Here is a 27792-nt window from a genome sequence, read left to right as displayed (position 1 = left end):
TCTTCATCACTTAAAGGGGCAAGGTCGCCGAACGAGTGATCTTTATTGAAACTTGTTTTTGGCATTTGGCCTGCGTTGCGCGCGTGAATGTGCGCGACCCGTCGATTCTTATCATTTTTGGTTTTTTTGTGGATCTTCGCAAAGCTCACGGCGGCGAAAAGGCGGGAGGTCAGAAGTGATCGCGAGCACGAGCGACGAACGACCGGGGAAACGGGATGGTTCTTCTCGAACACCGAGCGAAAACGACAGGGACGTGACCCCCACGTGAGCATCGGCACAGCGTATCAGCGCTCACTGGCTCCCTCTCACGGGGCGGCTTTTGTCAACTTGGGCAAAAAGCTGTGTGACCCCGACATATCCCAAGCTGGCAAAAGCTGTGACCAACACATATACCACGTGCCTTCTCCTCTCTCCGTTTAATTACGGCAAAATAATACAAACAGTCCCTGAATTTTGATCTAATATACAATTTGATATCCAAACTTTTAATTTGTTCAATGTAATTTCTGAACTTTAACCTGATGTGCAATTTGATCCCTGAACTTTTAATTTGTTCAATATAGTTCCTGAATTTTAACCTGATGTGCAACGTGGTCCCTGAACTTTTAATTTGTTAAATGTCATCCATAAACTTTTGGTACATGTTCAATTCAGTCCCTGAACTATATGAAAATGTTCAATGCAGTCATTTCCATTAATTCAAGTTCAGGGACTACATTGAACATTTTCATATAGTTCAGGGACTGAATTGAACATGTACCAAAAGTTCATGGATGACATTAAACAAATTAAAAGTTCATGGACCACATTGAACATTAACCTAAAGTTCATGGACTATATTGAACAAATTAAAAGTTCAGGGACTAAATTACACATTGTGCCAAAGTTCAGAGACCGTTTGTGTCATTATCCCTTTAATTATCCATCTATACAAACTAATTATAATCATCCATGTTCATATTTATAGAATGATTTTTCTAACGAGAGCTCCAAAAACACTTGTTCAATGTCTATTTAAGAAAAAAAATAGTAACTTTTTATATTACGTGCGACCGATGCATTAAAATTGAAATATTCTCTCATTAAATATACCTAATGGGTGAAGCCCCGTTAACGAAATCCCTTACAAAAATGCCATGGATTGTCCTATCTTTTATTATCTTGTTGAAATATATTATTATTGTAAATCAAAGTCTCACCCCTTATTAAGAAGATCAAAACAGTACGGATGTCAGTTCTGAACGGATAAATTTATGTGCAGTAAATTGTCATGTGATAACTTTGTACACCATAAGAAAGTGCAAGTTCATGTTCACAATCCACACGATTATTGTCCATTACATCTGAAAAATGAGGGTACTTATAATATCTTTTACTTTAATATGTTAATACATATCCTAAAGATACCCGTCTCGTCATGAACATGCTTAATTTTGAAAACTACACGTTTTAACATAGTTATTGCACATGACACAAGAATAATCTTGCAAACCGTAAAGTTTCATAAAGCAATGAATATGCATAACAAGAAAAACAACAGCCGCAGCAGAAATTGTAATTTTATTATTATTAATTGCTTAATTAGTAGCAGGACACTCGGTTAGTGAAACCCATGAAAGCATTCAAATCTTGGGTTCCGTTTGTTTCACGAAAAAGTAACGACATGAAAAACAATTCTCTAAAGATGAATAAACGAGAAAACTTCTATCGTTTACGAAAATATTTAGACATAAATTATTATCGACAGCGAAAATATTTTTTATTGGTTAATTATGTCAAGCGATACAATAAATCATCTTATGAAATTTTTATTTATTATTCATTTTTCGCGAAAAAGATGGAGCCTTTGTATTCTTATCGTGCATAACGCACCGAAATTCATCGCGTGTTGTGTTTTTTTATTTGCTATCCACAGGAGCCGGAGGGAACGCCGGTAATTCCTCGTGGAGGGAAAGCTCGTTTCACGTGCTCGGATGGGGCCAGGGGGCGAGTCAAGACTTCTGGTGCAAAAGTCTCTTTCAAGAGCGTGCTGATTGACTCGAGCGAACCTTCTCCTGTCTCCCTCCGCTACCCAGGAACATGCGAAGGCTCGATGATGATGCTGCTGCTGATCGTTGCATCGTTCTCCAAAGATCCCCGAGAAAAAGTTGGTCCTGAAGGGCCAAAAGAAAAAGTTTGTAAAACTTTGTCCTTAAATTTGCTTTCTAGAAAGAATGGTCGATTGTTCTTTCTTAACTGGTTGAATCATGCAAAAGATGTCCCCGTTAACAAAGTGACCGTAGGGCATTAGTTAGGTTAATTGAATTTGAAGATTGCACTGTTTTCAAGACAACTTAGATCTTAAAATATCATGCATCTTAATTTAAAGCCGCTTACTTCAAATAGTAAAGTTTAAATTCCCAGCCCCAGCCCGCTTTGCACGTTCACATTAATTATTCCCGTGTGTCTCTATTTCCGAAAAACACCCGTTCCCAGATTCTACATTCTCCTACCCAACTGGAACGTTCGGAACCAAGTAGAAACCACACCAATCAAGCCCTAAGCATATATGAATTTTCGGAACGAGACAATTTGATCGTTTCAATATTGGGTTTTACGCGGAGCCACGTGAATAATATTAAAAGAAAATAGAGATATGCAAAGTGGAGTTGAGTTAAAAAAAAATTGATATGCATGTTTTTTTTATACTTTCCCAGATACCTTCCTTTCTAGAACAATGCGAACGAATTAAAGAAATAAGGAAAAGTCCCACAAAACGGCCCCTACGTAAGTCATCACCAAGTGTGGTCAAGCACAAAAGGCGCGTTCTTTCTCCGTCCCTTCGCTCCTTCACAACGCGTCTCTCTCTCTCTCTCCTCTTCTCTTCTCTTCTCTTTCTCTTTCTCTATATATATAGCCCAACCCTACTCTCTCTATCCCATCTTAAACGCAGAGAGAGAGAGAGAGAGAGAGTTTCCTGAAACCAAGAAACGGCTCCCCTCTCGCTCCTGTAGGAAAAGACCCTTTCTGCAGCAGCAGCGTCGAGAAACGGCAGAGCAAACCCCCCCCTCCTTTTCTTCGATTCTTTCGTGCAAGCAAATCGTCATCACAATGGCTCGCTCGCTCTCGAACGCCAAGCTTTTCTCAGCCGCCCTCGTCGACGGCATCTCCGCCTCCATCGCTAGGTACTTCTCCCGTTTCCTCGCCTAACCTATTCGTTTCGGATGATGATGGGGTCTCTGTTTTCTCCTCGGGAAAAAACAGGGGTAAAACAGAGCATTCCTCGTCCCTCCGTTTCCTTCCCCCTTGGTGTTTGTTTGCGTGTTTATCTCTTGCTTAACCGCGCGACGTGATTTTGCGTGCAGGCGCGGGTACGCGGCGGCGGCGTCGCAAGGGGTTGCTTCGAGCTTCGCGAAAACAGGGGCGACCAGGAGCGCCGTGATGCCGAAGAAAGCAGCGGAGGAGGTGGCCAGACCCACCGAGCGCGTCTCGTGGGTGCCCGACCCGAAGACCGGGTACTACAGGCCCGAGAACCGCGCCCAGGAGATCGACGTGGCCGAGCTGCGTGCGGTGCTCTTGAAGAACAAGAACTGATTATTGATCTCCCTGATTCGATCGTGATTGGGGCGACGCCATCGTTTCGGACGCGTTCGTCCTGCGATATGATTCGATTGGATTGGAAGTGGGAATCTGCATACCCTCTCCGCTGTTTTAGGAAATTGTTAGGCAATATATTGCACCGAACAAGACATTGTTATCAACTGCTCTGTTCAAGTACAACATTAAGGATTGAACTTTTTGGACAGTCCTCCTGTTCCTGCTAAACCAGATTCCGTGTCTATCGCTATCAAGTTTTAATCCAACCATGTTGGGGATGTTTTCCATGCTCGAGCTTCCCTCGTCTCGGTTTAAGTTCTAGCGACCTTTCCCTTTAAACGGAAGGAACTCGCCTGCTTTGATTGACAAAACTGAAATTAGATGGTGAGAACAAGGTAGAATATCAAAAACTCGCCCTGTTTTCTATGGTTCTCGGTCTTGGTTAGGTGGACAGACAGAGCCATAAATTAATTCAAACGTAGCTCTTAATCGGTAAGTTTACTGGCAAACTTCTAACTCACCTACGCCACTGAAATCGATAATTTGTCAAACATTAGAGGTAATTTAAAAGGATGTAACCTCGCTATTTTGTCATCCGGTCATCCCATAACCCTCGGGCGCATTCTATTGAGTTAAATATTTCTTATCTTGAAACAATCGAATCTATACCGGAAGGTAGTCGCGCCAACTAACATCTCTAAGCACTTATCAAATATACTTAGTTCGGAATGATACGACTTCCGAATCAGTGATTGCTCGTAACGCAACACGTACGATGATAGTTGGTGCATTGAAGACTGTTTTCTCCATTTAAACAAAATCCTCCCGATGTGTGGAGCAAAACAGAGATAAATTATTGCATGATCCCGGAGCACGCGAGCTCGATTCGCATGCGCCATCGAATGAGGTGCGCACGCGTAATCTAACGGTCCACACGAATCGGGCTAAACATGTTACGGGATTGTGCAAGAAAGATACTCTAAAATGAAAGCAGAGCAAGGAAGCTGATGAGAAACCAATAGGAACAGAACAGAACCGAACCAGGCTGCCCAAAGCAGAGCATTGCCCCATAATCCCGGCGTCACCAGCCGGAATTCATCAATGCCCGGGTTCCAGAGAGAACACGGAATTCGGGGAGAGGGGAGAAAAATGGGAAGGGTCGTCCCGACTTTTGCCCCTGTTGAAAAGGTCCCCGCGCTGGGGCGTGTGAATGTGCGCAAACCATCGATTCCTATCTCTTTCGTGAAAAGCTCACGAGGTGAAAAGGTGCGCACCAGACATGAAACACGAGCGGAGCAAAAACACGGACGTGTGACCACGGGGAGGTGAACTGGCCTCTCGCTATGATGCGCTCGTCGGCTCCACCACGCGGGGGCGGCTCGTCCAGTAGTGAAAAAGCTGTGACCCAGAAACATCCTCCCCCCAGGGATGCGTTCCCAGTTGGCAAAGAGCTGTGACCAGGACGAAGACGTATCCCAATTTGCTGCTCCTCTCTCCGTTTTAATCATCCACCCGTACAAAACTAATTACAATAATTCATATCCATATTTATAAAATAATTTCTTGAACCCACGTATTGATAATCGAAATATTTCCTCATTAAAAATAGTTAAAGGAGAAAATGTCCTCGATTGCCCTGTTTTTTTATTACCTTTTTGAAACGTATTATTATAGATCAAAATCTTACCACTTGCTAAGAAGATCAAAATGTCGCTCGTGTCGTTTATCTATCGGTGGATAAATTTATGTGTGGTATATTGTGACGTGACAATATTATGAGTGATCGGTTTCACATTAGGTAGGCTCCAGAGAATTTACCCGGTTAGAATCGGTCCACGGTTTTTGAAAATTGAAACCTATCCTATCTATCTTAGAACCAACCCTGGAACCTATCTTAATTGTCCAGTCCGATTTCAAGACCTACCAGAAAACGGTTTTTTTTTTTTGCTTCGTCTTTTTAAAAAACTAAGACAAATAATAATTACAGTAAAATAGTATGAGCAACAGAATGACTCAAAGAAAAATATCGATACAAAACAAACTGAATATGAAGAAAATAAGGAAGTCGAGCTCATTTATAAAACAAGTTCTAACCGGTTTTGACTGGGTGGGTGAGTGGATTCAGCACCCAGGACCTGCAACTTACTCGCACAGTTTCGGTTCCAAAAGTTTGGAACCGGGACGCGGACCTATTTCCACTAAAATTGACAATCAGACCTGTTTTCATGGGTGGTCGGTTCGGTTTTACCCGAGATAATACTGCACTCCATAAGAACGAGCAAGTTCATACTATTCACACAATTGCCGTTCATCACATCCAAAAGACGAGTACACGCAATGTCTTTTACTCAAGTGTGTTAATAAATATCCTAAAGAAGACCTGTTCTATGCTCATTATGAACTTGCTCAGTTTCGGAAATTGTAATTTTCTCTTAATTAATTGCCGAATGACTACCCAGGACAGTCTCGGTCGGTGAAACGGGCCCAAAGCATCGATTCTGTTACATATAATCATTACATGTTTTTGTTTTTTTGGGTTTGGTAAATCCTAAATTAACAAAGGAACGTGAAAAACATGTGGTCGGGACCTTCCAGAGCACGGAGGAAGTGTCTTCGCCGCCGCCGCCATCCTTCTATCGGTGCTCGACGCGTGTGCGGCCACGATCCCCTCTCATCGACGTCCGCCGATGTCACTTTCTTTTCTCTACTCACACGGGGTCCGGAGGAAACGGCCCCCCTCCTCGTGAAGAAAGGTCCTTTCACGTGCTCGGATGGGCCCAAAGAACGAGTCAACTTCTCGTGCAAGTCTCTACTTTGGACCAAGCTGATTGACTCGATCGAACCTTCTTTCCCAACACGAAGACTCTCAAACGATGATGCTCATTGCATTGCATTCTCCACGAAGAACCCATAAAAAATAAAAAGAAGAAGAAGAAGAAGAAGAAGAAGAAGAAGAATTGGTCCTAAAAGAGCAAACCAATGTAGATTTTGTCCTTACTTGGTCGAATTGTGTAAGAGGGAAAAAGTCTTATTAGCAAGTGACCACATGGCATTAGTAAAGTCACCTGAAACCAAGGAAAAAAAAAAACAAACTTTTCAAGGAACATCGAAATTGCAAATATTGTACCTTTTCAATAAGTTGCTCACTTCAAAGGGTACGATTTATAATTTCGAAAGCACTTGAGACCAAATCGTTATGAGAGCAGAAACTACCAAAAGATAATAAGATATACATTCTTTTCCTTAGCTCGCGTGACATGGAACCATGTTCATTCGCAGTGCGCATAGTATGAGTAAAGGGGAACATATATCGTCACAAATCTATAAGCCTGCACCAATCGAGACAAGGTCGAGTAACAATTACTTACCCCATAATGGCAACAAAAAATTTCATTGAGTATCTTAAGAAAAATATGTAGTAACATACCCCGCCTAAAATAATTTTCCATCCGCTTATCGTGTCTATATATCTTTTTAGCTGAAAAATATTAAAATTATAAAGAAGGTGTCCCGCTAGCCCGCTTATGTTTTACCCTTAGCAGGCCCGGGCAAAGCTTGGGCATGCCGGACCTCAGGAGGTTCGGGCTCGAGCACGCTCTCGGTTAGAGCCCACCTAATGAGCACCCCAAAGTTTATGTTTGGAGACCACATTACACATTCGCATCAATCATCTTCGTGCCTCTATTTCTGAAAGCGCAAATTTTTGTCTTTGGAAAACGCCCATCCCCGAATTCTAAATTCTCTTAACCCACTCAAAAAGCGCAGAATCAATTAAAAACTACAGTAGCCAAACCCTAAGCAAATCGATCCAATGAATTTGCAAGAACGGGGACAGTTTGGTCTTTTATATATGGGGGCTTTCATGTAGTAGTCCCGTGTGAGTAATATCTAAAAAATCCCATAAAACGACGGCTCTACGTAGTCACCGCCAAGTGGCCAAGCGGGGAAAGGCGTCTTTGACCTGGCCGCGCCCGACCTCCTGTGGACCTTCTTTCGCCGTCCCTTCCTTTCCCTCCTTCTTCCCCCAACGCTTCTCTCTTCTCTGCTCTCTTCTCTCCTCTTCTCTTTCTCTATATATATACAGGCCCAGCCCTCCTCTCTCTCCCACCCATCTTAAAACGCAGAGAGAGAGAGAGAGAGAGAGAGAGAGAGGAAGAGTTTCCAGAAACCAAGAAACGTCTCCCCCCCCTCCCCCTCTCGCTCCTGTAGAAGAATACCCTTTCTGCAGCAGCAGCGTCGGGAAACGGCAGAGCAAACCCCCTTCTTTGCTTCGATTCTTTGTGCAAGCAAAATCGTCGTAACAATGGCCCGCTCCCTCTCGAACGCCGCCGCCAAGCTTTTCTCGGCCGCCCTCGTCGACGGTGTCTCCGCCTCCATCGCCAGGTACTTCCCGTTTCCTCCCCTCCCCTCCTCGTTTCGGATGACGGTGGGGTCTCTGTTTTCTCCTCGGGGAAAAAAACAGGGGTAAAACAGATTGTTATCGTTCCCCCGTTTTCCCTCCCCCTTGGTTTCCAAACGGGTTCGATAAAGTTTCGACCTTTTGCCTCGCGTTTGTTTTGCGTGCTTTATCTTTTACTTAACCGGGTGACGTGATACGCGTGCAGGCGCGGGTACGCGACGGCGGCGTCGCAAGGGGTTGCTTCGAGCCTCGCGAAGACAGGGGCGGCGACCCGGAGCACCGTGATGTCGAAGAAAGCAGGGGAGGAGGTGGCCAGACCCGCCGAGCGCGTCTCGTGGGTGCCCGACCCGAAGACCGGGTACTACAGGCCCGAGAACCGCCCCGAGGAGATCGACGTGGCCGAGCTGCGCGCAATGCTCCTGAAGAACAAGAACTGAGCCCCCCCGCCCCGCCCTCACCCCCGATTCGATCGTGATCGCGGCGGCGCCGCCATCGTTTCCGGAGGCGTCCGTCCCCGCGACGTGACTCGATTGTATCGGAAGTGGGAAATCTGCATGCCCCCTCTTTGCCGTTTTAGGAAATTTGCTAGCAAAGCTATTTGTATTGTACCCTCGAACTTACGTTCTTCATGGGAATAGATATTGGATTTGCTCTACCTCTGCTTTCAATCTCGTGCGTCGTTTTCACGTGGCGAAACTTCGGACGGCGCTTTATGTTCAAATGACGATGACTCAACTTAACCTAAAGTTCGACCTAAAAAACAAAACTTAAACCTAAAGATCCTCGTGCTAAATTTAGGTAGAAAGAAACATTTAAATTCAGTTTTACCTTAAGTTGGTACATCCATAAGTGCCCGCCGGCAATGACTCGAAATCACCTAAGTGGTCACCTACTAAAATTTTCATGAACGATTAATTAATCCCAACCCTAATGCGACTTTCGTTTTGTTTTGATGGGCACTCCGCCAATTCAATTTTACCTTACTTAGGTTCATGCATGAACTCTTGTGATTGGATACACGAACTGCTTGCTCTTGCTTTGTAGCAGCGTATCGTTAGCTATCGTGTCAAGCAATTGGTTGGTGATCACATCGTTTATTTGCTCATATGGGTATTGTTAATTATGACTAATCCCACAAAAAAAACTTCATAATTTTTTTTCCGAAAGACCCCAATATCCTAAACTATTCTTTTCCGTCTTGCAAATAACCTAAAAACACCATTAAAAATCCGACACGACATCCTTCATACACAGCTCTGGCCAAACGAATCGAGTCGCCACGTTGACCAAGTCTGGACGGAAGGGACTTTTGAGTTATCGGTACCGGTTTGGGGCATTGGTGGGACGAAGAAGAGTTCGGGTATTTTTCTTTTTTTGTGGGACTATCGATTAACTAATGGTTTTAAATAACAAGAATTTCCAAAATTTCGAGATAGATTTGGAAAACGCAGGAGTGTGATTTTGGATTCTCATCTACATAATTGGGCTGTTCATAATGACGCAATTCTGCGATTGGTACACAGTATTCAAAGTCGTGTTGATTGGAGTTGCTGACCCGGATTCTCAACAAATTGTCGTCACCTTTCGGAACAAGTACCTAACCTAATGGCTCAATTTTAGCTTCTTCCTGTGGAGTTCTACAATGGAGATCCGGCACTACATATGCCCAGTCACGTAGTTTGGTCCCAATAAAACTAATCGTTCGGTGCTATGGGACCTCCAGTGAAAAGGAGGATTATATCCTTGTATTGATATATACGGCTATCGTGACGTGAACAATCGATTATATTACTCGTGGACATCTAACAACGTGGCGTTTTAAAGATTTTTAAAGGTCCCGCCGTCTCACTTCTTAGTTGGTTCTTTCTTTATCACGAGGTGCATTAGATGCACAAAATACATTTCAGTTCCGTAGAAGTTTGTGTAAATTTGGCTCGTCAATCGAAAAAAAAAAGCATGTCTAAGGCGTAGGAAAATAAGAGGTTATATGAACTTTATCAAGAAAACTCTTAAATTCAAATTTGAATGCGTGCTGTTTCTTCTAGGGAATGATTTTTTGGCCGGTCTTGCCGTGAATATTTCATTCTAGGAAACGCTATCCCCAATCATCAATTTGAAGAGGATTACCTTTTGACACGAACACGAAGGATTTTTAGGTTTTTCTTTTCCCAAACACGACATCTTTATCCATTCGAATTAATCATCGCATGCACGTGACGTTGTCCAAATTCTCTATCAATTTGGAATGATGTGATCTACTCGAGTCGATACGAGAATGCACGTAATCCTGAGTAGAGACTTCTTTATTAAGATTGGGAAGATTAGTCATTCCACAAAGAAGTTAAGAAGAGAAGCTGCGACTTGTCTTCGTCTTGATTTGAGTCCGTTCGTAGATGATGATGAAAGCGGGTGCCGAAATCATCCTCCACTGCCCTCCACAGAAATCGCTTTGTTTATTTGGCGGTGAGGAAATTGCCTACGCCACCCGATTACTTAATTAACAAACTAAAAGATAAATCTAATTATATCTTGTGGAATAAGTGGGCAATTATGAGCGAAATTAAAGCTTTCCTCTTCTTCCTTTTCTTTTTCTAGGATTAGCCGATAGAAATTAGGTCTCCCGTCGATTATTCTCGTATAATAAAAAGGTCATTGTCAAAGTATTTTGTAGGATTTACATGGTCTTTATTCATTTATAGACGGTCTCTCTTTACCTGTCGACAAAAGTTTTTGGATTCGACATTCTAGTATGACACAAGAGTCAGATCGTTCTTCAGTTATCTCGTGCGTGCAGCCCCGTTCATCAAATTCCGCTCGTCGTTTTTTATCCGACTTGCACGCTAAAAACGGGAGGTGAAGTATACGACATTATTTGTTTAAGGGGTTGAAAGGCCGTCTTCCTCCGGCCATTGATTTAAACTTCTAGGTTGGGTATTCTTATAGTCATGTTTTCCTCCAACCGTACCTAAAGCACGAGATTGGTACGAGGGGATCTTCCTTCGATCCGGGGAAGAAAAGATGGTGTAGACGAGTGGTGAGAAAATGAAGCGAATTCAACCACACAATCCACAGAACGCATCACCATCAATTCCTGTTTGCTTTTTTTTTTTTTTTTGATCAGAAGAAAAGACTGTTCATTGATATCTAGTAAAGACAGAACCCACTTTCGGGGTCTCAAAACAAAGCAGATCTCTAAGGGCCTGCGGAGGATGAGTCAACCAGTGTTCAGTGAGTGTTTTTTTACTGTGTGTCGTAACTACCCAGTCCGCGACACTATTCCTAGACCTATTACAAAACTGCAATTTTATGTTTGAAAATGAAGACAGTAGCTCACGTGCTTCCCTGAGGAGAGCACGATGTTCCCACAGCATACCTTTTGGAGACTTCAAGCTGTTGACCAGATTTAGACAGTCTGACTCCAGGATTATGTTTTCACCCGCACGAGGAGAGATCAATTCCTGTTTGCTTTTGTTTGCTTGTGAAATGTCTAATCGCCGTGTCATAGTATGCTAACGCCAAAGCTTCGTTGCTTGTTTTCTAATTGCCGACGAGGCAGTGTCGGGTCATACTAAACTACAAAGAATGCAAAATGTAGTTCTGTTCTCGTTGGACGTGAAGCTAAGATGCGGTGACTCGTCTCAAGTTCCTCTCATATAAGAAAAGGGCAAGATGGAGACGTTCAATTTTAGGTGTGAGGTTCAACTTTCATGCTTTGTAAAGAAGCGATGCAAAAATCTGAAAAAGGGAGAGGAGAGTTAGAATATGCCAAACAGAAAAAAAAAAAATTTGCCCTCCGACACGATTACAAATAGCCTATTAAAATTTAATAATTAAAAAGAAGTAGCCAGAGTCACCATAAAGGAACAAAAGGAGGTGATTAGACACAAGGGTAAGGGACAAACCGACAAAAAATGCACGTAATGAATCTATTAGTTTATATAATAATAAATTGCCAATCATGAACAAAGTTGACCATAAAATTTTATTTTCCAATGCATCAGAAGAAAGGATAAGCATTGAAGATAACATTATTTAATTTATTTTCGAGACCAGCTGTGCAGAGAGAGACGCTTTAGAATGGGAATGATGCTTGCGTTGGTGACCAGCACTGCCCTACATAAAATAATCCTGTCATTAGCATTTGGAATATACGCATCTACCTAACTTAGAACGCCAGATTCCACGCACGCGACACATGATGTTGTCCCGGGCGCGCGCGGGGGAGGGAGGTGGTGTGTGTTGGTGAATTTTGTCCGGAGTTGGGAAATTTGTCTATTGTAGCGCGATCGATTCGATCCCAAACTTTTTAATCGTGTCAATTAGTCCCAAGTCTTGTGACGATATGTCAATTTCGTCCATTCTGGCCAATTATGGCCGGAATTTGCTGACGTTCATGCTGGCAGGCCTATGCTACATGTTCGATGCTGATGTGGATGACTTTTGGAAATTTTTTAAAATTTTCTGAATTTTCCTTCTTTTTTTCCTTTGTTTTCTTTCCCCTTTTCTTCTCGCCAATGGCCGATCTCTAGTGATAGCCGGCGACCACCCACAAGGGATCGCCATGAGAGCCGCCCTCGCCGGCCATTGCTTGAGACCGCATGTGCACGACACGTCTTTTCTTTGTCTCTGTTGTCATCGTTTTGGCACGTTCAAAAGAGTCTTTCAATTCAAGTTGCAAACTTCAAGAGCTTTTGGAAGCAACAACAGTAAAAACGCGAAGACTATGTGTTGTTTTCTCGCGAGCGCAGAGAGATAAGAATAGCTTTACCTTTGGTGGTTGTCCTTTTCAGGTCCGAGAATGGTTTTGTTAGGTCCATGATTTGAAACCATCTTCCACCGAAGATTAACCAATTAGATTACCCCCCAACACAGTGAACCGACTGTTGTACTGGTGTGCTATTGCCACGGCCATGGCCTTACTTTGTGGATTCTAGGACCATCCGTCATTTCTGTTTCTTAGTCGCGAGCAACAGGATTCGGCATGTTTAGCACGCTTGTCTTTGAATATCTTACTTGATGATTCCCGAGCTGCGATAGCTATGAAATGCAGGCGACGCATCGTAAATTCAACTGATAACAGGAGCATGATGTTACGCAAGCAGGTTTCAGTCGCTTTGTTTTTGGAAACAGCACCAGGGAAACGAGTAGTATGCCGAGTCACATAGTTTGGTCCGATAAAATAATTGTTTGGTGCTAAAGGGACCACCGATCAAAAGGACTGTCGTGATGTAATCGATCAATTGTATTACACATGGACCGTCTTGCTTCTTCGTTGGTTCTTTGTCACGAGGTGCGTTAGATTCGCCAAATACATTCTAGTTCCATAGAAGTACGTGTAAATTTGGAAGCATGTCCAAGGCGTAGGAGAATGAGAGATTATTCAATTTTTATCAAGAAAAACTCTTAAATTGAAATTTGAATACGTGTTATTTCTTCTGGGGAATGATTTTTTGGACCGGTCTTGCTTGAATATTTCGTTCTAGAAAACGCTATCCCCATCCACCAATTTGAAGAGGATTTACCTTTTGATATGAACACGAGGGATTTCTAGGGTTTTTTTCGAAGCACGACATCTTTATCCATTTGAATTAATCATCGCATGCACGCGTCGTTGTACGAACTTTTAAGTTCTCTTTCCATTTGGAATGATGTGATCGACTAGAGTCGATACGAGGATGCACATAATCCCGATTAGAGACTTCTTTATTATGTTTGGGATGTGATTAGTCTTTCCATAAAGAAGTTAAGAAGATAAGCCGCGACTTGTCTTCTGTCTTTGATTTTGAGTCCGTTCGTAGATGATGATGAAAGTGTGTGCCGAAATCATCCTCCACTGCCCTTCACAGAAATCGCTTGTTTATTTGTCGGTGAAGAAATTGCCGACGCCACCCAATTACCCACAGACTTAATGATAAATCTAGTTATCTTGTGGAATAAATGTGTAATTATGAGCAAAAACAAACCTCCATGTGCTCTTTTTATACTTTGTGGTCTCGCCGTACTTATCGGTATAAACTTTTAGGTTGGACATGACATCGGAACTAGATTTCGCCCCGATTTATTTGGTGTGCACGACCGTGTTCGCAAAATTCCATGCGTCCTTTCTAATTTGGCTTGCATGCGAAATGAGTCGTAAAGTATCCCGCGTTACTTGTCTACCGGCCGTTGGTTCCTTTTAATCGTGTTTCAACCGAAGGTACGGTAGGATGGGATTTTCTTCGATCCTCGGAGAAAAAAATGGTTAGATGAGTGGTGAGAAAGTGAAGGGATTCAACCACACAAATCATGAGGACTCATCACCATCAATTCCTGTTTGATTTTGTTTTCTTGTTGTCAATTGTCCATTTTCCGTGTTATTATCCTACGCCAAAACTTCGTTACTTGTTTTATAATGCCGACGAGGCAAGTACCGTGGTCATACCAAATTACAAAAGATTACAAGTAGTTATTCTATATTAATTTTTTTTGTATTTTTGTAACGTGAAGCTAAGATGCGGTGAATTGTCTCGAGTTCGCTCGTATAAGAGAGGGAACTTATATTTATTGTGGCAAAGATGGTGACAATGTCAAAGTGTCGTTTGGGAGGAGGCAAGTTTCACTACTCCAACACATCCATCTTTAATTTAAAAGAACTAGCCTGTTTTGATTTTTGTGGGCTGAGTAGAAAGACTCGTATTTTATTTTGGCTAACTTGATAAGTACATATGATAAATGGAGAGTGCGTTTGGGAGAGCTTTGGAGTCAGCTCTCCAGAGATTTTTTATTAAGTTGTATTCACTGAAAGCAAATAGAGAGCATGGCTACTGGGCAAGCATTGGCGGCGACCGTCGACCGGGCGAGTCTTGACCACAACAAGCGTCAAGGCACGACCAGGCGAGCCTTGACCTTGCCTAGCGTTCATGCTCGTGACAAGCGAGCCTCGACCTCGGCTGGTTGACATTTGGCAACCAGATCTCGTACTACCCTCTAAATTGTGCGACCATATCTCGATTTCTGAGACAGTCAATCCTCTAGATCTAGCACGATCTCATCGACCGTGGACCCTCGGTGAGCGTCAACCGGAGACCCTCAACGGAGCAACGAACAGCTTTAGTGTTTCCAGGAGAGAGAATGAACACTAACAAACAACATTCAACGGTAAACAAAGGAACACAAAAATATTAGTAAGGGCAAGATTGAAAGAAAAAGAAGTCTTTAAATACCCGAATAGTATTCCACAAATGTCGGATGGGAGTGCATTGGTGATGTGGACATCGAACCCTATCGAGGAGGAGGTGCTAGGAACCCGTTGTTCTATCCGCTAGGCCCGATCACTCGAGCGAGAGCAAAGGAATTCAAACAAGCTGTCGGCATCATGGTTCAAGATATTTGGAATGGAGACAATCTGGATTCGAAACTTGAAGATTCTGAAGCTCCTTGGCGCAACATGATTACTCTTGGTCCAGCGAATTCCGAAGGAGCTTAGAATTGATGAACTCCGAATTGGCTCAAATTTGGATGGACACTTGGAAACGGGCGGCTGATCAATACTCACTACTTTAGTAGTGATTGATGACGTTTTTTTAGCGATTTAGAGTCGTTTAGATGAACTTTTAGGCCTTTTTCCATTTTTGGACGAATTTTTAGTAATTAAGGTTATTTTTGTAATTTTAATCCTAGTAGGATTAGGGTTAGGGTTAACACCCTATATAAGGTTGCTTATAGATTTCTAAGAGAGGAGGCAGAATTTTATATAGAGAAATTTTCTTCTTGAATTCTCTTGAGGACTAGATCTTATCAAGGCTCCCTTGTGGCGATCGAATTCAACTTATCGAGCAAGATCGCGAATTCTCTTGTTCGTGGCGTTATAGCGTGGATTGGTTGACACAGGTTCGTCAACAGGTCGCGTTCATACCGAAATTACCAATCACAGGTTCGATTGGGGTCGATGTCAGCAATTCGTAACTCACAGATCTTCGTAGAACGATCATCTTCCGCACAGATTCATATCAATTGGGTTAAAGAACTTTGGAAATGCTAAACTTTGGCTTGAAGACCTTTGGGATTGATGAGTTAGCTAATATCTCAACTTTGGCACCAAGACCTTTAGAGGCTCTAGGTCGTTTAAAAAAAGCTTAACCATACGCACCGATGCATGAACTAGAGTCACTTTTATCAAAAACCTACTCTTAGCTTTCATGTTTGGTTCATAATGCACGAATCGACAAGAGGAACTAACTAGATGCAGGCGCAAGAGACGAACCGACAAAAATGCACGAAATAACGTAATGTGTCTATTAGTTTATATAATTTGCCAATCATGAACGGAGTTGACCATAAAATTTCTTTTCCAATGCATCAAGAGAAAGGATAAGCATTGAAGATAACATTATTTTTTCGACCAGCTGTGCAGAGAAACGTTTTCAAATGGGAATAATGCCTGCGCAGGCGACCAGCACTGGCCTGAATATAATATTTCTCTAATTAGGATTTGGAATATGCATACGCAACTTAGAACGCCAGATTTCACGTACGTGACACGTGAAGTTTGTCCCGGAAGGAACTTTGTCCGGACCCAGATTCATGAATACGGTGCGATTGCCATCTCTGATCTTTTCGTGTTCATAGGTGGGGATCATCGAGGATTTGCATCATCAGCGGTTGTAATTGACCCAGTCCACTGAATCACGTGCATCCGACGTCTCTCACCGAATTCATGAACATGACACGATGACAACTGCTGATCTTTTCATATTCGTAGGTGGGGCTTATCGAGGATTTGCATCATTAGCGTCTGTGATTCACGTGGCCCACTAGATCTTGTACACCCGACATCTCGCAACACGCGGAGTTTTCTTGAAGTCGCTGTCAGCTATTGCATTGTGCCCAAAGGAAACGCTTAAGGGACAAGTGAACAAGGGGCTTGGTCCGATGACCTCAACATGCGCGCACGCGTTTGCATATTCTCTCTGTCTCTGTTGTCGTCGGCTGTGCACGTTCAAAAGAGTCTTTCAATTCAAGTTGTAAACTTCCAGTGCTTTTGGAAGCATCAGCTGTATAAACGTGAAGAGTATGTTTTTGGGAACAGCTTTTCCTAGGGGGTTGTCCTTTGAGGTCCGAGAAGAACGGTCTTGTTAGGTCATGATGTGAAAGCATCTTCCACCGAAGAACAACTAATTGCCATCAACAGTTCACTGCATCCCACTGTTGTGCTTGTGTGCTATTGTCCTGGCCTTGCTTAGGGGATTCTAGGACCATCTGTTAGTTTTTGCTTGTGAGTCGCGAGTAATAGGACTCTGTACGTAGCGTACTCGCCTTTTGTAAATCTTACGTTATAATTCCTTGAGTTGCGGTACTATGAAATGCAGGTGACGCATCGTAAATTCAACTGATAAGGGAAGTATGATGTCACGCAAGCAGGTTTTGTCGCACCGTTTGCAGAAACACCATTAGGGAAGCAAGTAGTGTGCACGAAACATTCGAGACATACGGTCAAACAATGAAAGTTGGGCAGACGGGGTGGACAATGACATGAATTTGAATACTTGTTGCTCAGAAACTGCCATTCTAGTTTGCGGCGAATCATATCTTTCCCTGGACAAAAGAGTCGTTTGTTTCGTCAACATTCATTGTATGTAAACTCAACCCAAACCACCATCCCGATCGACCCACGCCCTCCTTCATCAGTCCCCTCCACCTTCAGTCAATCACACAGCCCCCACATGCTGGCACCGCCACCTTCGACCACCACCAACACCGGAGATTCAACCAATTACTCAGCCTCTGATCACTGCCAGCCACCATTTAACACCATCTCCAATCACTCTTTGGTTCACCATTCATTTCCATCTCTTGGTTTGCACTTCTGTTTCTTATCTTTAGCTCCATCGTTGATGGTGGTCGACACTGGACAAAGATGCTAAAGCCAGATTTAGCTTGTCCACATCGGTGAGCTAGATCAAGTGTCGCCACCTTGATGGCGACGAGCTTCATAGGTGCACTTAAAGGCCATAGCAAAAGCTGTTAGGTGACTTAACGTTGGAGGATGATGATGTTGCTCACATAAAAAATTAAGCACAATCCATCTGCTAATAATTTGCTAGTTATGGAATGATCACCAAGTTGCAGTTCTCTAATCTCGAGAAGCAGGTGCGGATGACAAAAGGAGAAGGACAATGGCTGCTGAGACAGATTCGAAGAGAGGGGATGGTGGTAGCAGGATGGACTCTGTGACCATGGCGGCCTACCATAACGGTGGTTGGACTGCACAGGTGAGGAGAGAGGATGAGAAAGAGAGATTAGAGATTGGTGAAATTGGGTTGTGGTCCCTAATTTGAACAGTAATTCCACATTCAAATGAGGGAGTTCGGATGCCGGTCGATGACACAATGGACACTCCCTTTGATATAAGACACTTCCCTTACAGTCCATGATAGCACCACACAAGCAATGCCAGTCAAGAACACCAGTTGAGCGGACCAACTGATATCGAAGATAAGTCCTACTCTTGACTGGAATTCCTTTCCAATGATTGTCAGATAACACCTTGAATAATGTTTGTATCGTGGCAAATCATCACTGTAGCCCCATATTATCTGCTAGAAGTCGAAATCGATTGGACTCAACACGTTAGCAGCAATCGTGCCCAGAAAAATAATCTCAGAGATGCAAAGTAAAATCCTTCAAGCCGAGCTTAGGGTCACACTCTTGATGCATGCTCTCTATCAGTAGCACAAGAAAAATGAGAAAAAAACAAAGACGATGAGCTTACAAAGTGAACTAGCCACGAAAGGAGGCAAATACACGAGGGGTATACAATAAACGACAGCAATAAGAGAAGCTACTAAATAAAAAGTAAGGACAAAGGCGAGGAGACTCGAGGAAAGAAGATAAAGCATATGAATCTCAAGTTTGATGTATGACATATTCCATTCACCATATAATTCTAGTGCAGAATTTATAATGAAACAATGCTACACAGAAGTGAGAATAATAGTTGTAGGAAGCATAAGCTTTTCTTTCAGCCAAATTTGAAGATGAGCGAATGGGAGATGAATCTCCATTAAACAATTTTTAGATAGTTGCTCTTTCTCATTTAATTTCTATTTTCCGGTACGCTCCAAGAATATCAGAAAAGCAGCCAGTCAGCAGGTATCCACTTTGGCTTTCCAAGTAGCATCATTCTGACAATACCATGTTCAGATACCAATTTTAGAGAACAAGGGAGAGAGCGAGATCTATTGCTGCCGAAATAGAAGATGACTAACTGGGGGAAAAAGCCTAGAGCCGAAATCAACATTGGCTCCATTCATCTCATAGACCAACTACTGGCATGTCAATGGCCTACACTTTGGATCATCATGAATATCTGAATGGAGTAGTGCTTCTGATCACGTACTTCCTCGAATTTTTTCAAAGACAAATCTGCTAAAAGCAAGCAGCTATATCAAAAATGCCAATCCTTTTCTAACTTTCCACTTTCCAGCACTCTTCATTGCCCAGGCTTATTCTTTCTTGGTGTTTCAGTAAACATGACTAATGCCATTCTCAGCAAAGTACAAAGATGCTAATTGTACAAAGCCATCTAATTACAACCCAACACCCAACAAAGAAGAACGTACAAATCAAATGCTGGCTAGTATTTTTTTCAAAAGTTGCTTCAGTTGTCAAATACAAAGTAAATTGTTAGTTACCCAAATTCATTAAGCTTCGCTGCCGAGCCAACAATAAGCTGAATTTAATCAGAAAACTACAAACCACCTATGCAATTCTGACCTTGACAACCTGCCCATCGCTAGAATCTCATGCACAGTTTGTATAGGTAAGCCATCTCATGCCAAAACGAGAGCATGCCAATAACTATGACCTTGAAACTACCCAAATTTTAGAGCCTATTCTCTCCACTTCTCATTCTGCTCAAACCATAGACACCCATGGGCTTCGGAATAATAGTGGCCCTGGCAACTCGAAGCATTTTATCAGACCGACTTCACCCAACACTGCCTGACAAACGGGGGAGATATCCAGATAAATCAGGAGAATTAACCATGCGCAGCAAATCAATTCAAAATGTGACAAGTCCATGATTTACATCTGTGCGACCGCCTGAGGTAAGCGACACTTTTGATCATTAGGTGCCAGAATCACAACAACTAAGTCCAAACATATTTTCATATCCTTTTCCTCTTCTACACATACAACATTGCTCATTATGCAATTAGTGATCGGTCAAGAAGCAATTTTTGGTGGCTTCTTTTGAGTCAAATTCCAAGGCTTAATCCTAGATCCAACCCAGATGAACCTAAAGGTGATAACCATTGCATGCTGAATCCTCAATCAAACGATGTCATGTGTACATCATCATTCAACAGTTAACTGGCTTAAGCAAATTGCAAACTACAGCATAAGAAACTCTCAATTTTACTCCTACAGCCCTCCAGATGATTATCTTTCGCCTTTTTTCAGGAGTTAGGAAGTTGCATTCCAAGGAATAAGAAAGTCTCGACATAATTTCACTGCTCCAGCCCTTCAATGGATGACAGCTAGAAGGCAAGGTCGGCTATTTGTATCACAATATTCAAAAAACCAAGACTTCCAAAAAAAATTTCAGTTAGTGAATGAACTGTCTCATTACTTTGGCATTTCCAAGAGAAGTTAAGTTTACTATTTCTCAATGTGGCAGCTTTAACCAAGACTTACATAGCTTTGCTTATTCAGGAAGCATCTAATTCTAAACAACTTATACAGCATCATTATGCACTCCAGCTGTTCATCGTCATCATTCAAAGTTTAGCATTGAAAAAGCACAAGAACTGTCACACAGTTTCAATCCATAAAGGCCAAAGAGGCCAAATGCTCTCCCTGGAGCATAACATCAGAGCATCCCATTTAGAACATGAGAGAAATAGTTGCAAGATCAGCTATGGTCGACATGGATCTTATTGGCAAAACAAAATATTCCCATCATCGTCCTGTCATTGCCAGGATCTCCAAAATGACAAATTTTTCCTCATTATGAGCACTCAATGTCTATGTTTTGACACGAGAGCACCACATGAAGTTTGAAAAGAAAACCTTCAGCACAATGTGAAGCCCTACAAATTAGGAATCCTGCAATCAAATGATACATGCTCAATATCCACAGATGAGTCCACAACTTTCACTTGCTTTTCTGATTAGGTTCTCCATTGCATACATAAGGTAGATCCTCTACCGAATAAAGACGAAATTGTCTCGATTAACAGAGTGGAGATCTATTAGCTGAACATGACTTGCCCTAACGCAGTGATAAGAATCATTATGTCGCAAAACCAGATCCAAGTAGTCATCTAGTTCACAGTAGCTCTATTTCTTGGTTTCATCCAGAGAGATTTCATGTCTCCTTGAGAGAATGTTGCGAGATATGCACAAGGATAGTGACTATACAACTTGACACTAGAGGTGCCTGTATCACATTCCACACCAGATTGTCATCAGTCGTCAAATGCATACAAGCTTCCATGCCGCAAAAGGACATTAAGCAAATGCATCGCCACAGGAGTCCATGAGTAGAATTTTTTGTTTAACTTTGTCATTCTGATCAAATGCACTGTAGTAAAGAATATTATCCGTGCACAGATCATTGGCAATCTGGTATCAGGTGATACCCTGACAGGGAACCCAGACTCTACATATATTTTTCTTAAACTATGCACTTACCTAGCGCTAAACAATGGCGAATATTCCTCGAGAAACCCGTTTCAGATTATAATCTCCATTTCATCTCAACGAACAGTCCATGGATCGATCCGCACAACATGATTGAAACCACGCCCGCAAGTCCAAGGCTTTAGTTCCGACCATCGTCGTGTTTGTAATTCAACCACCAATCTGCTTAATTTGATTGGTCTTATTCTACATTATATGTATTATATGCCGAGAAGCACCAATTGCGTCGACTCATCACAATACATCAGCAATAAGCAGCCACCAGTCACCACCAACCAGTAAAAAGCAATTCGAATTCCAATTGCGATCAATCCGTTTGAATCACCCAATCCGAAAAGAAAGAAAGAACGACAAAGGAACGAAAGAGAAACAGTATGATCCCCACCTACCGAGCAAAGCCCTAAATCGAAGAAGCCAGAGCCTTCATCCTGATCTTCCTCGCGCCGCCTCCGCCGACGCAATCGAACCCGCACCCGCACTGCGGGGACTCGAAGAAGTTGTCGATGGTGAAGGAAGCCGAGGCGATCCCGACCGAGAACTCGAGCTCGTCCCCGACCCTCTCGACCTCGACGATGTTGAGCCACAGGAAGAGCACCTTGACGCTGACCCCGGTGAGGCTGGTGAGCTTGTTCTGCGAGATGTACCCGCTGATCGTGGACTTGTACCGGAGCTGGTACGACCCTTCGAGGGAGAAGCTGCAGGAGCCGCCCAGGTAGGCCCGGAACTTCCCCGTGGGGCGGTCGAGCTCGTACCCGGTCACGCCCTTGGGGAGGATGCCCTCCGGGAAGTTGAACCCCTCGAGGACCTCGTAGGCCGACCGGCCGTCGTCATCGTCGCCGTCGCCGGCGGCGGAGGCGAGAGGGGACGCGGCGGCGGCGTCGGCGGCGGAGAAGAGGAGGAGGAGGAGGGAGAGGGCGGCGAGGATGAGAGAGGGAGACATGGCCGCGTTCGAAGACTCAGCTTGTCTCACTTGTGCAACACAGAGCGAGAGAGACAGAGAATTTGTACTAGGGTGGGGACGACGACGATGTCGATGTCGATGACGATGACGATGACGACGACGACGACGACGATCGGAACATGTCTGGCTTGGGCCTTCTCTTACCAAATGACGGTGGGCGGTGGGACACAACAACACAACGTAACTCGATTTGCTTCCTCCTTGGAAGGTGGAAATACGTCGGCGTTTCATCATAGGCACGTCAAAATGGCACAAATGGTTCATGAACTTTTTGTTAATATGCAATGCGGCCCTCGAACTTTTAATTTGTTCATTGTGATCCTTGAATTATGGCCCAATGTGCGACGTGGTCCTTGAACTTTCGATTTGTTTAATATGATCCTTGTAATTTCGGTAAGTGTTCATTTCAGCCAGTAAACTATATGAAAATGTTCGATATTATCTATGAACTTGAATTAATGGAATGATAATATTGAACATTTTCATATAGCTTAGGGACTAAGTTGAATATGTGCCAAAAGTTTAGGAATCGCGTTAAACAAATTAAAAGTTGAGGGATCACATTGCACATTGAATCAAAGTTTATGGACCATATCGAACAAATTAAAAGTTCACGGATCATATTGTGCATTGGGCTAAAGTTCAAGGAACATTTTTGTCATTATCCCTCACATAAAAAAAGTGACACCTGTCAAATTCAAGTCGACCTTAGTCATCTACATATGCCTTTTTAGGCGACGCTAATTCCACCCACCTAGACGATTAAATCCTCCTAATTTTCATCATAAAAGCAAAATTTCATTCAATTGCAATTTAAGTTGGTGGTCCCAAATTTATTTACTGTCCTTTTTTAAGTTTTTTTATATCTATGTATGATCTACTTACCATAATTAAGAATTTAATATGTTTAGTTTTTGTTTATTGTAAATTTTCGCATGTATATCAAAGGCATTATGTTTTTTTTTAATTTATTGTTAGATATTACTTCCATAAAATTTGTTTCGTTGAAAAGAGAAATTTCCAAGAAATCTAGTTGTTTTCTACGCTGTTGATCAAATTTATGGATAAATTGTTAAGTAGATTAAATTTAACAAATCAAGACTCTACATAAAGTAAGATTTTTTTTTTGGAAAATTCCAGTTAAATATCATTATTTTAGATTGACAAAAATTAATATCTCCTGCGAACTATTTACAAAAAAATATCCTGATACCTAATTGCTCACCTAGCCATGGTGAGGCTTGAGCTCTCTGTCGTTGAGCCTCACCTAGTGACGGCGAGGTCAGCTGGTGAGGCCTCGCCTTTGGCCAGTTGCCAAGATTTGACACCCAGTTAGAGGAAGAAGGAAGGGAAGAAGAAAAAAAAAAGAAAGAGAAAGAAAACAAAAGGAGGAAAAAGAAAATTAAAAAAAATTAAAAAATCGAAAACATATTAAAATATTATTTAAAATGTCCACGTCAGCGTCGACTGCGCCATGTATGACGGTTGATGTCCAAGTCAGTGCCAGCAGGTCAAAATTGACCGAATGAACTGAATTGGTATAAATGCAAAAAGTTTGGAACTCAATTGGTAAAAAAAATGTTTAGGACTGATTTGGCATAAATACAATAGATTTAAGACTTTTTTGGTAATTCTCCCAAAGATTGAGGGCAATTTTATTTTTTTAGTGTAAATTGAGGTAGATTTAGTCATTCAAGGGTAGAAATACCGCTGCCCTTTTTTTTTTGTCACATTTTTACATCTTCTAATTTACTCTTCCATTTTGTTTTCTCGTATCGCCCATTTCTTAAATAACACCTCGCCTTTTTTTTCTCTCTCTCTTCTCGCTGTTAGATTTCTTAAATTACCCTTATCCTTTTTATCCTATACCCACCTTCCGTACATAACTATTCATTTTCTTTCCGTTAATTATCTAATTACTAATCATGCACACGTACTGCGCCCGTACCTTAACCTAACAATATATTACCAATAAATCACAAATCCATAACTTTAATCCATTAAAATTTTAAATTTAAGCTCGAGCTCCAATTCGTAAAATGTAGTTTCTTTGCTCAAGATTGACCTTTTTTTTTTTCATCGATCCCAAAAATAAATTTGATGATGAAATTGAATAACAGTGAAGAACCTCAACTATCGTTAGGACAATCTTGGTAAACTATCGTTAGGACAATCTCTGCAGTGATTTTCACACCGTGTGGCTCCACTTCATAGGATTGGACTTTGTCTAATTAACAGTAACCATTAGAATCAGGAGCTGCGATTGATCCACTCCACAGGCCTCTTAAATCTAGTCGCATCGCATGCAATGTGATCAAATTACACAAAATTCTCAACCTTCGATTCAATCCCAACCAGCCCAAGAAAAGCTTAGAACGAGAAATTCCAACCAGCCTCGAGACACCAACATCTTTGCCCGTTTGACATTATGACAAATCCATGAACACTACCGAAATGCACCCAATTCCCAAAACTAGGAGACAGAAGAAAGTAAAATAGTTCGATCAAGAGATTACTTTGCTCACACCGCCATTTCCCACATTTCGATTAATCCATAAGATCTTGAAACACGTCTCTCTTGATTAGGAAGACGCCCAAAAGGGGTTCTTGATCCTGAACTTCCTCTTCTTCTCCACGCTATCGCAGTCGAATCCGCACCCGCAGGTCGGGCACTCGTCGAAGTTGCTCACCGCGAAGTCCGCGGACGCTATCCCGACAGAGAACTCCAGCTCGTCGCTGTCGCGGACCACCTTGACTATGCTGAGCCAGAAGAACCACACCTTCACCTTGATCCCGCTCAGGCTCGAGAGCTTGTCCGTGGATATGATCCCGGTGATCGACGAGCTGTACTTGAGCTCGTAGGAGTCGATTGAGAAGGTGCACGACCCGTTCAGGTACGCGGTGAACTCGCCGGTCGAGTTGTCCAGCTCGTAGCCGAGGACGCCGTTGGGGAGGAGGCCGATCGGGAAGTCGTACTCCTCGAGGACTTCATAGGCGGACAGCGAGTTGTCATTGGCGGCAGAGGAGGAATGCGATGGTGGGGTTGAGAAGATCAAGAGGATGGTGAAGATGAGGATTGGGTAGAGATGGACATGGAGATGTTTTGGGAGGGACATGGTCTCTGTGTTCTTGGTTCGGAGATGATGCGAAGTCCCCTTCTTTGTGTATTGATTTAAAGAGGAGTGACATCTTTTGACCGTTTGGTTTTGAGAGGCAGGTGGTAGAGAAACTATATATAGTTGAGTTTGGTTGAAGAGACGACATGGGGAAAAATGGATATGGATAATGGCATATTCCATGAGGGTGGACCTACTTGCAGTTTGATGTATACATCTTAGCAGATCTGCATAATTAAGTTTATGTATTTGTGCATATGGATCATGATTTAGGTTCTGAATGTGCAATCTTGATGTCCTTTATATGGTTAGATTTGAATTATAGACCAATCAACTTAATTGAGTTTTAGTTATAAGATGACTTGATAGGTTAGCATTTCGGATGCAAGATTTTCTCATCCTACGTCTGGTTCATAAGATAAAGATATCAAACTTTATTACATTCTGTCTCGTCTCGGTTTTATGCTCAAGGTCGACTTGGAAGAGTTGCGCATTGAGAGGATCGATCAATGCATAAAGAAGCAAAGCCAAAGAGCAAAATTCGACATTATGACGCGACGAATCGACTTAACGAAGTTGCTCTCTTGCAAGATTGAGCATCTCCATCCCCTAAAAGCAACTGATTAAATCTCAGGTCATGGTTTCAATTTGTTGATCAAGACGTAGGTGAGATGCCAGATGGAATTTTGAGCCGGGACCAACAAGTTCCGGTAAATGATGTCGTATAGACGAACAAATGCTACTACACACAAAAGCAATCGCTTGGCTACACTCGCTCACCAAGCAAACGAGGGGAAACGAGTTTACACTTGCTTAAGCATTTAGTGAGATCGTGTGAATAATGACCTAGCTCTACCAAGAATAGTTCATGGAATAGCGACAACCTAACCGGATCATAATCCAGAAAGAACACTGCCTCAATAGTCACCGACTCCAAGCCGCAATACGATCAGCAAACTAGATGCAATTTACAGTGAACTAGATGCTATATACAAAGAAGGCATTCAATCACAGCAAATTCTTGGCCAAACACTTTATTTTTAGAGCAGATCATAAGACGGTTGACAGATAGAAAGCGACGACAAATTAAATAGATATCTCAGAATAACAAGCTCGTTATAATCTGCACAAAGAAACATAACCCGCGCATAGAGTTACTCCCTATAAGAACAACACTTACGAACAATCCTAAGGAGGATGATTTGCTTGATCTGGACTAGCTAACATAAAGGAGTGGAAACATTGAGCACTATTTTATTACACAACATTCTAATTCTATGGCCAAAAAGAATACCGTCACGACTAAAAATTCTTGAACTCAAGTTTTATAGGTATTGAAACCAAGCAACCATAGTAATTAGCATGAAGCAAGCATCATAGCTGTAGCTTTAAAATAGATACTGAAGACATTCATCCAATCCATAGTGCGGAACATGAGAACAAGAAGTGTTTGGTCTCAATGTAATGTCTGGGCCATGTGACATTAATAGATTCTCTTAGGTGGCATAGAGCAACCACCCTGTCTGTGTGTTAATTTTATCTTTCCCAAAGATTTTCTTAGAATGATGACAATTGGTCGCTTAACCACTCCATCTTTCTTATCTGCTTTAGGACAGACATCTCTCTCTCTAACATGAGCTAGGCAATTTGGAAAAGATGAGTTTAGGTTTGATGCGAATAGAAAATTTCATCTCACAGAATCTTAGAAGAAAAACAGCAACACCGGAGGGTCCAAAACTGAGGGCACCGTGCCAGCTTTGTCCCATAAGATGGAAGAGTCCTATCTGTAAATTGGCACGAGCTACTCTCATCCAGGCTAGAGTTAGGGTATGCATATTTTGGAAGCTTGCGGAATGCCTCTTGAATGGAGCGGACAAGGAATTTAATCAGTCATGGACAACCGGGTTCATTAGTTTCTCCAAATGATAAATGACTGCAAGACTGACCAGCACGGCTCTCAGCTAAAGAATGAACCGAGAATAATCTGACAATTAAATAATGGAAGCATCCTTCCGGAAGACAGATTTTGAATACATTCACTGATCATTCAATGG

The 27792-nt window shown here is 42.4% G+C and overlaps 3 protein-coding genes across 7 annotated transcripts; 1 reads left to right on the top strand and 2 right to left on the bottom strand.

Moving 5' to 3' along the window:
- Positions 1 to 2915: 2915 nt before the first annotated feature.
- LOC115694099 (uncharacterized) lies at positions 2916 to 8630 on the top strand. The gene is made up of 4 exons (XM_030621226.2): positions 2916 to 3164; positions 3345 to 3570; positions 7694 to 7959; positions 8181 to 8630. The coding sequence occupies exons 1-4, from the start codon at positions 3091 to 3093 to the stop codon at positions 8410 to 8412; spliced, it is 798 nt and encodes a 265-aa protein (XP_030477086.2). The 5' UTR covers positions 2916 to 3090; the 3' UTR covers positions 8413 to 8630.
- Positions 8631 to 16331: 7701 nt separating this feature from the next.
- Positions 16332 to 22705, bottom strand: LOC115694096 (uncharacterized protein At5g01610-like). Of its 5 annotated transcripts, none has more exons than XM_056318156.1 (2): positions 22051 to 22705; positions 16332 to 18217 (listed from the first exon to the last, which is right to left on the bottom strand). In XM_056318156.1, exon 1 carries the CDS (start codon positions 22599 to 22601, stop codon positions 22062 to 22064), a length of 540 nt encoding a protein of 179 aa, XP_056174131.1. In that variant the 5' UTR covers positions 22602 to 22705; the 3' UTR covers positions 16332 to 18217; positions 22051 to 22061. The 5 variants fall into 5 exon arrangements, with proteins under 5 accessions (XP_056174131.1, XP_056174134.1, XP_030477083.2 ...); XM_056318159.1 differs by lacking the exon at positions 16332 to 18217 and adding an exon at positions 18284 to 18549; XM_030621223.2 differs by lacking the exon at positions 16332 to 18217 and adding an exon at positions 19668 to 19957.
- Positions 22706 to 25020: 2315 nt separating this feature from the next.
- On the bottom strand, positions 25021 to 25926 carry LOC115694091 (uncharacterized). The gene has a single exon (XM_030621218.2). It carries the CDS (start codon positions 25919 to 25921, stop codon positions 25205 to 25207), a length of 717 nt encoding a protein of 238 aa, XP_030477078.2. The 5' UTR covers positions 25922 to 25926; the 3' UTR covers positions 25021 to 25204.
- Between the last annotated feature and the right edge of the window lie 1866 nt (positions 25927 to 27792).

The sequence above is a fragment of the Syzygium oleosum genome, unplaced genomic scaffold (genome assembly GCF_021117445.2).
Source record: "Syzygium oleosum isolate NSW1041296 unplaced genomic scaffold, Sole_v2.1 Sole_v2.01, whole genome shotgun sequence".
Classification (NCBI taxonomy): domain Eukaryota; kingdom Viridiplantae; phylum Streptophyta; class Magnoliopsida; order Myrtales; family Myrtaceae; genus Syzygium; species Syzygium oleosum.
Note: the sequence above shows the minus strand (reverse complement) of the source record. Positions and strands in the feature narration are given on the sequence as shown.

Bases quoted from the DNA above. Each gene is read 5' to 3' on its own strand.
- LOC115694099 (XM_030621226.2), top strand. From the start codon at position 3,091: ATGGCTCGCTCGCTCTCGAACGCCAAGCTTTTCTCAGCCGCCCTCGTC. The intron at 3,571-7,693 runs TGATTATTGATC...CACCCATCTTAA, and splicing joins TGCTCTTGAAGAACAAGAAC to AACGCAGAGAGAGAGAGAGA. The intron at 7,960-8,180 runs GTACTTCCCGTT...ATACGCGTGCAG, and splicing joins GTCTCCGCCTCCATCGCCAG to GCGCGGGTACGCGACGGCGG.
- LOC115694091 (XM_030621218.2), bottom strand. From the start codon at position 25,921: ATGGAATATGCCATTATCCATATCCATTTTTCCCCATGTCGTCTCTTC.
- LOC115694096 (XM_056318156.1), bottom strand. From the start codon at position 22,601: ATGTCTCCCTCTCTCATCCTCGCCGCCCTCTCCCTCCTCCTCCTCCTC.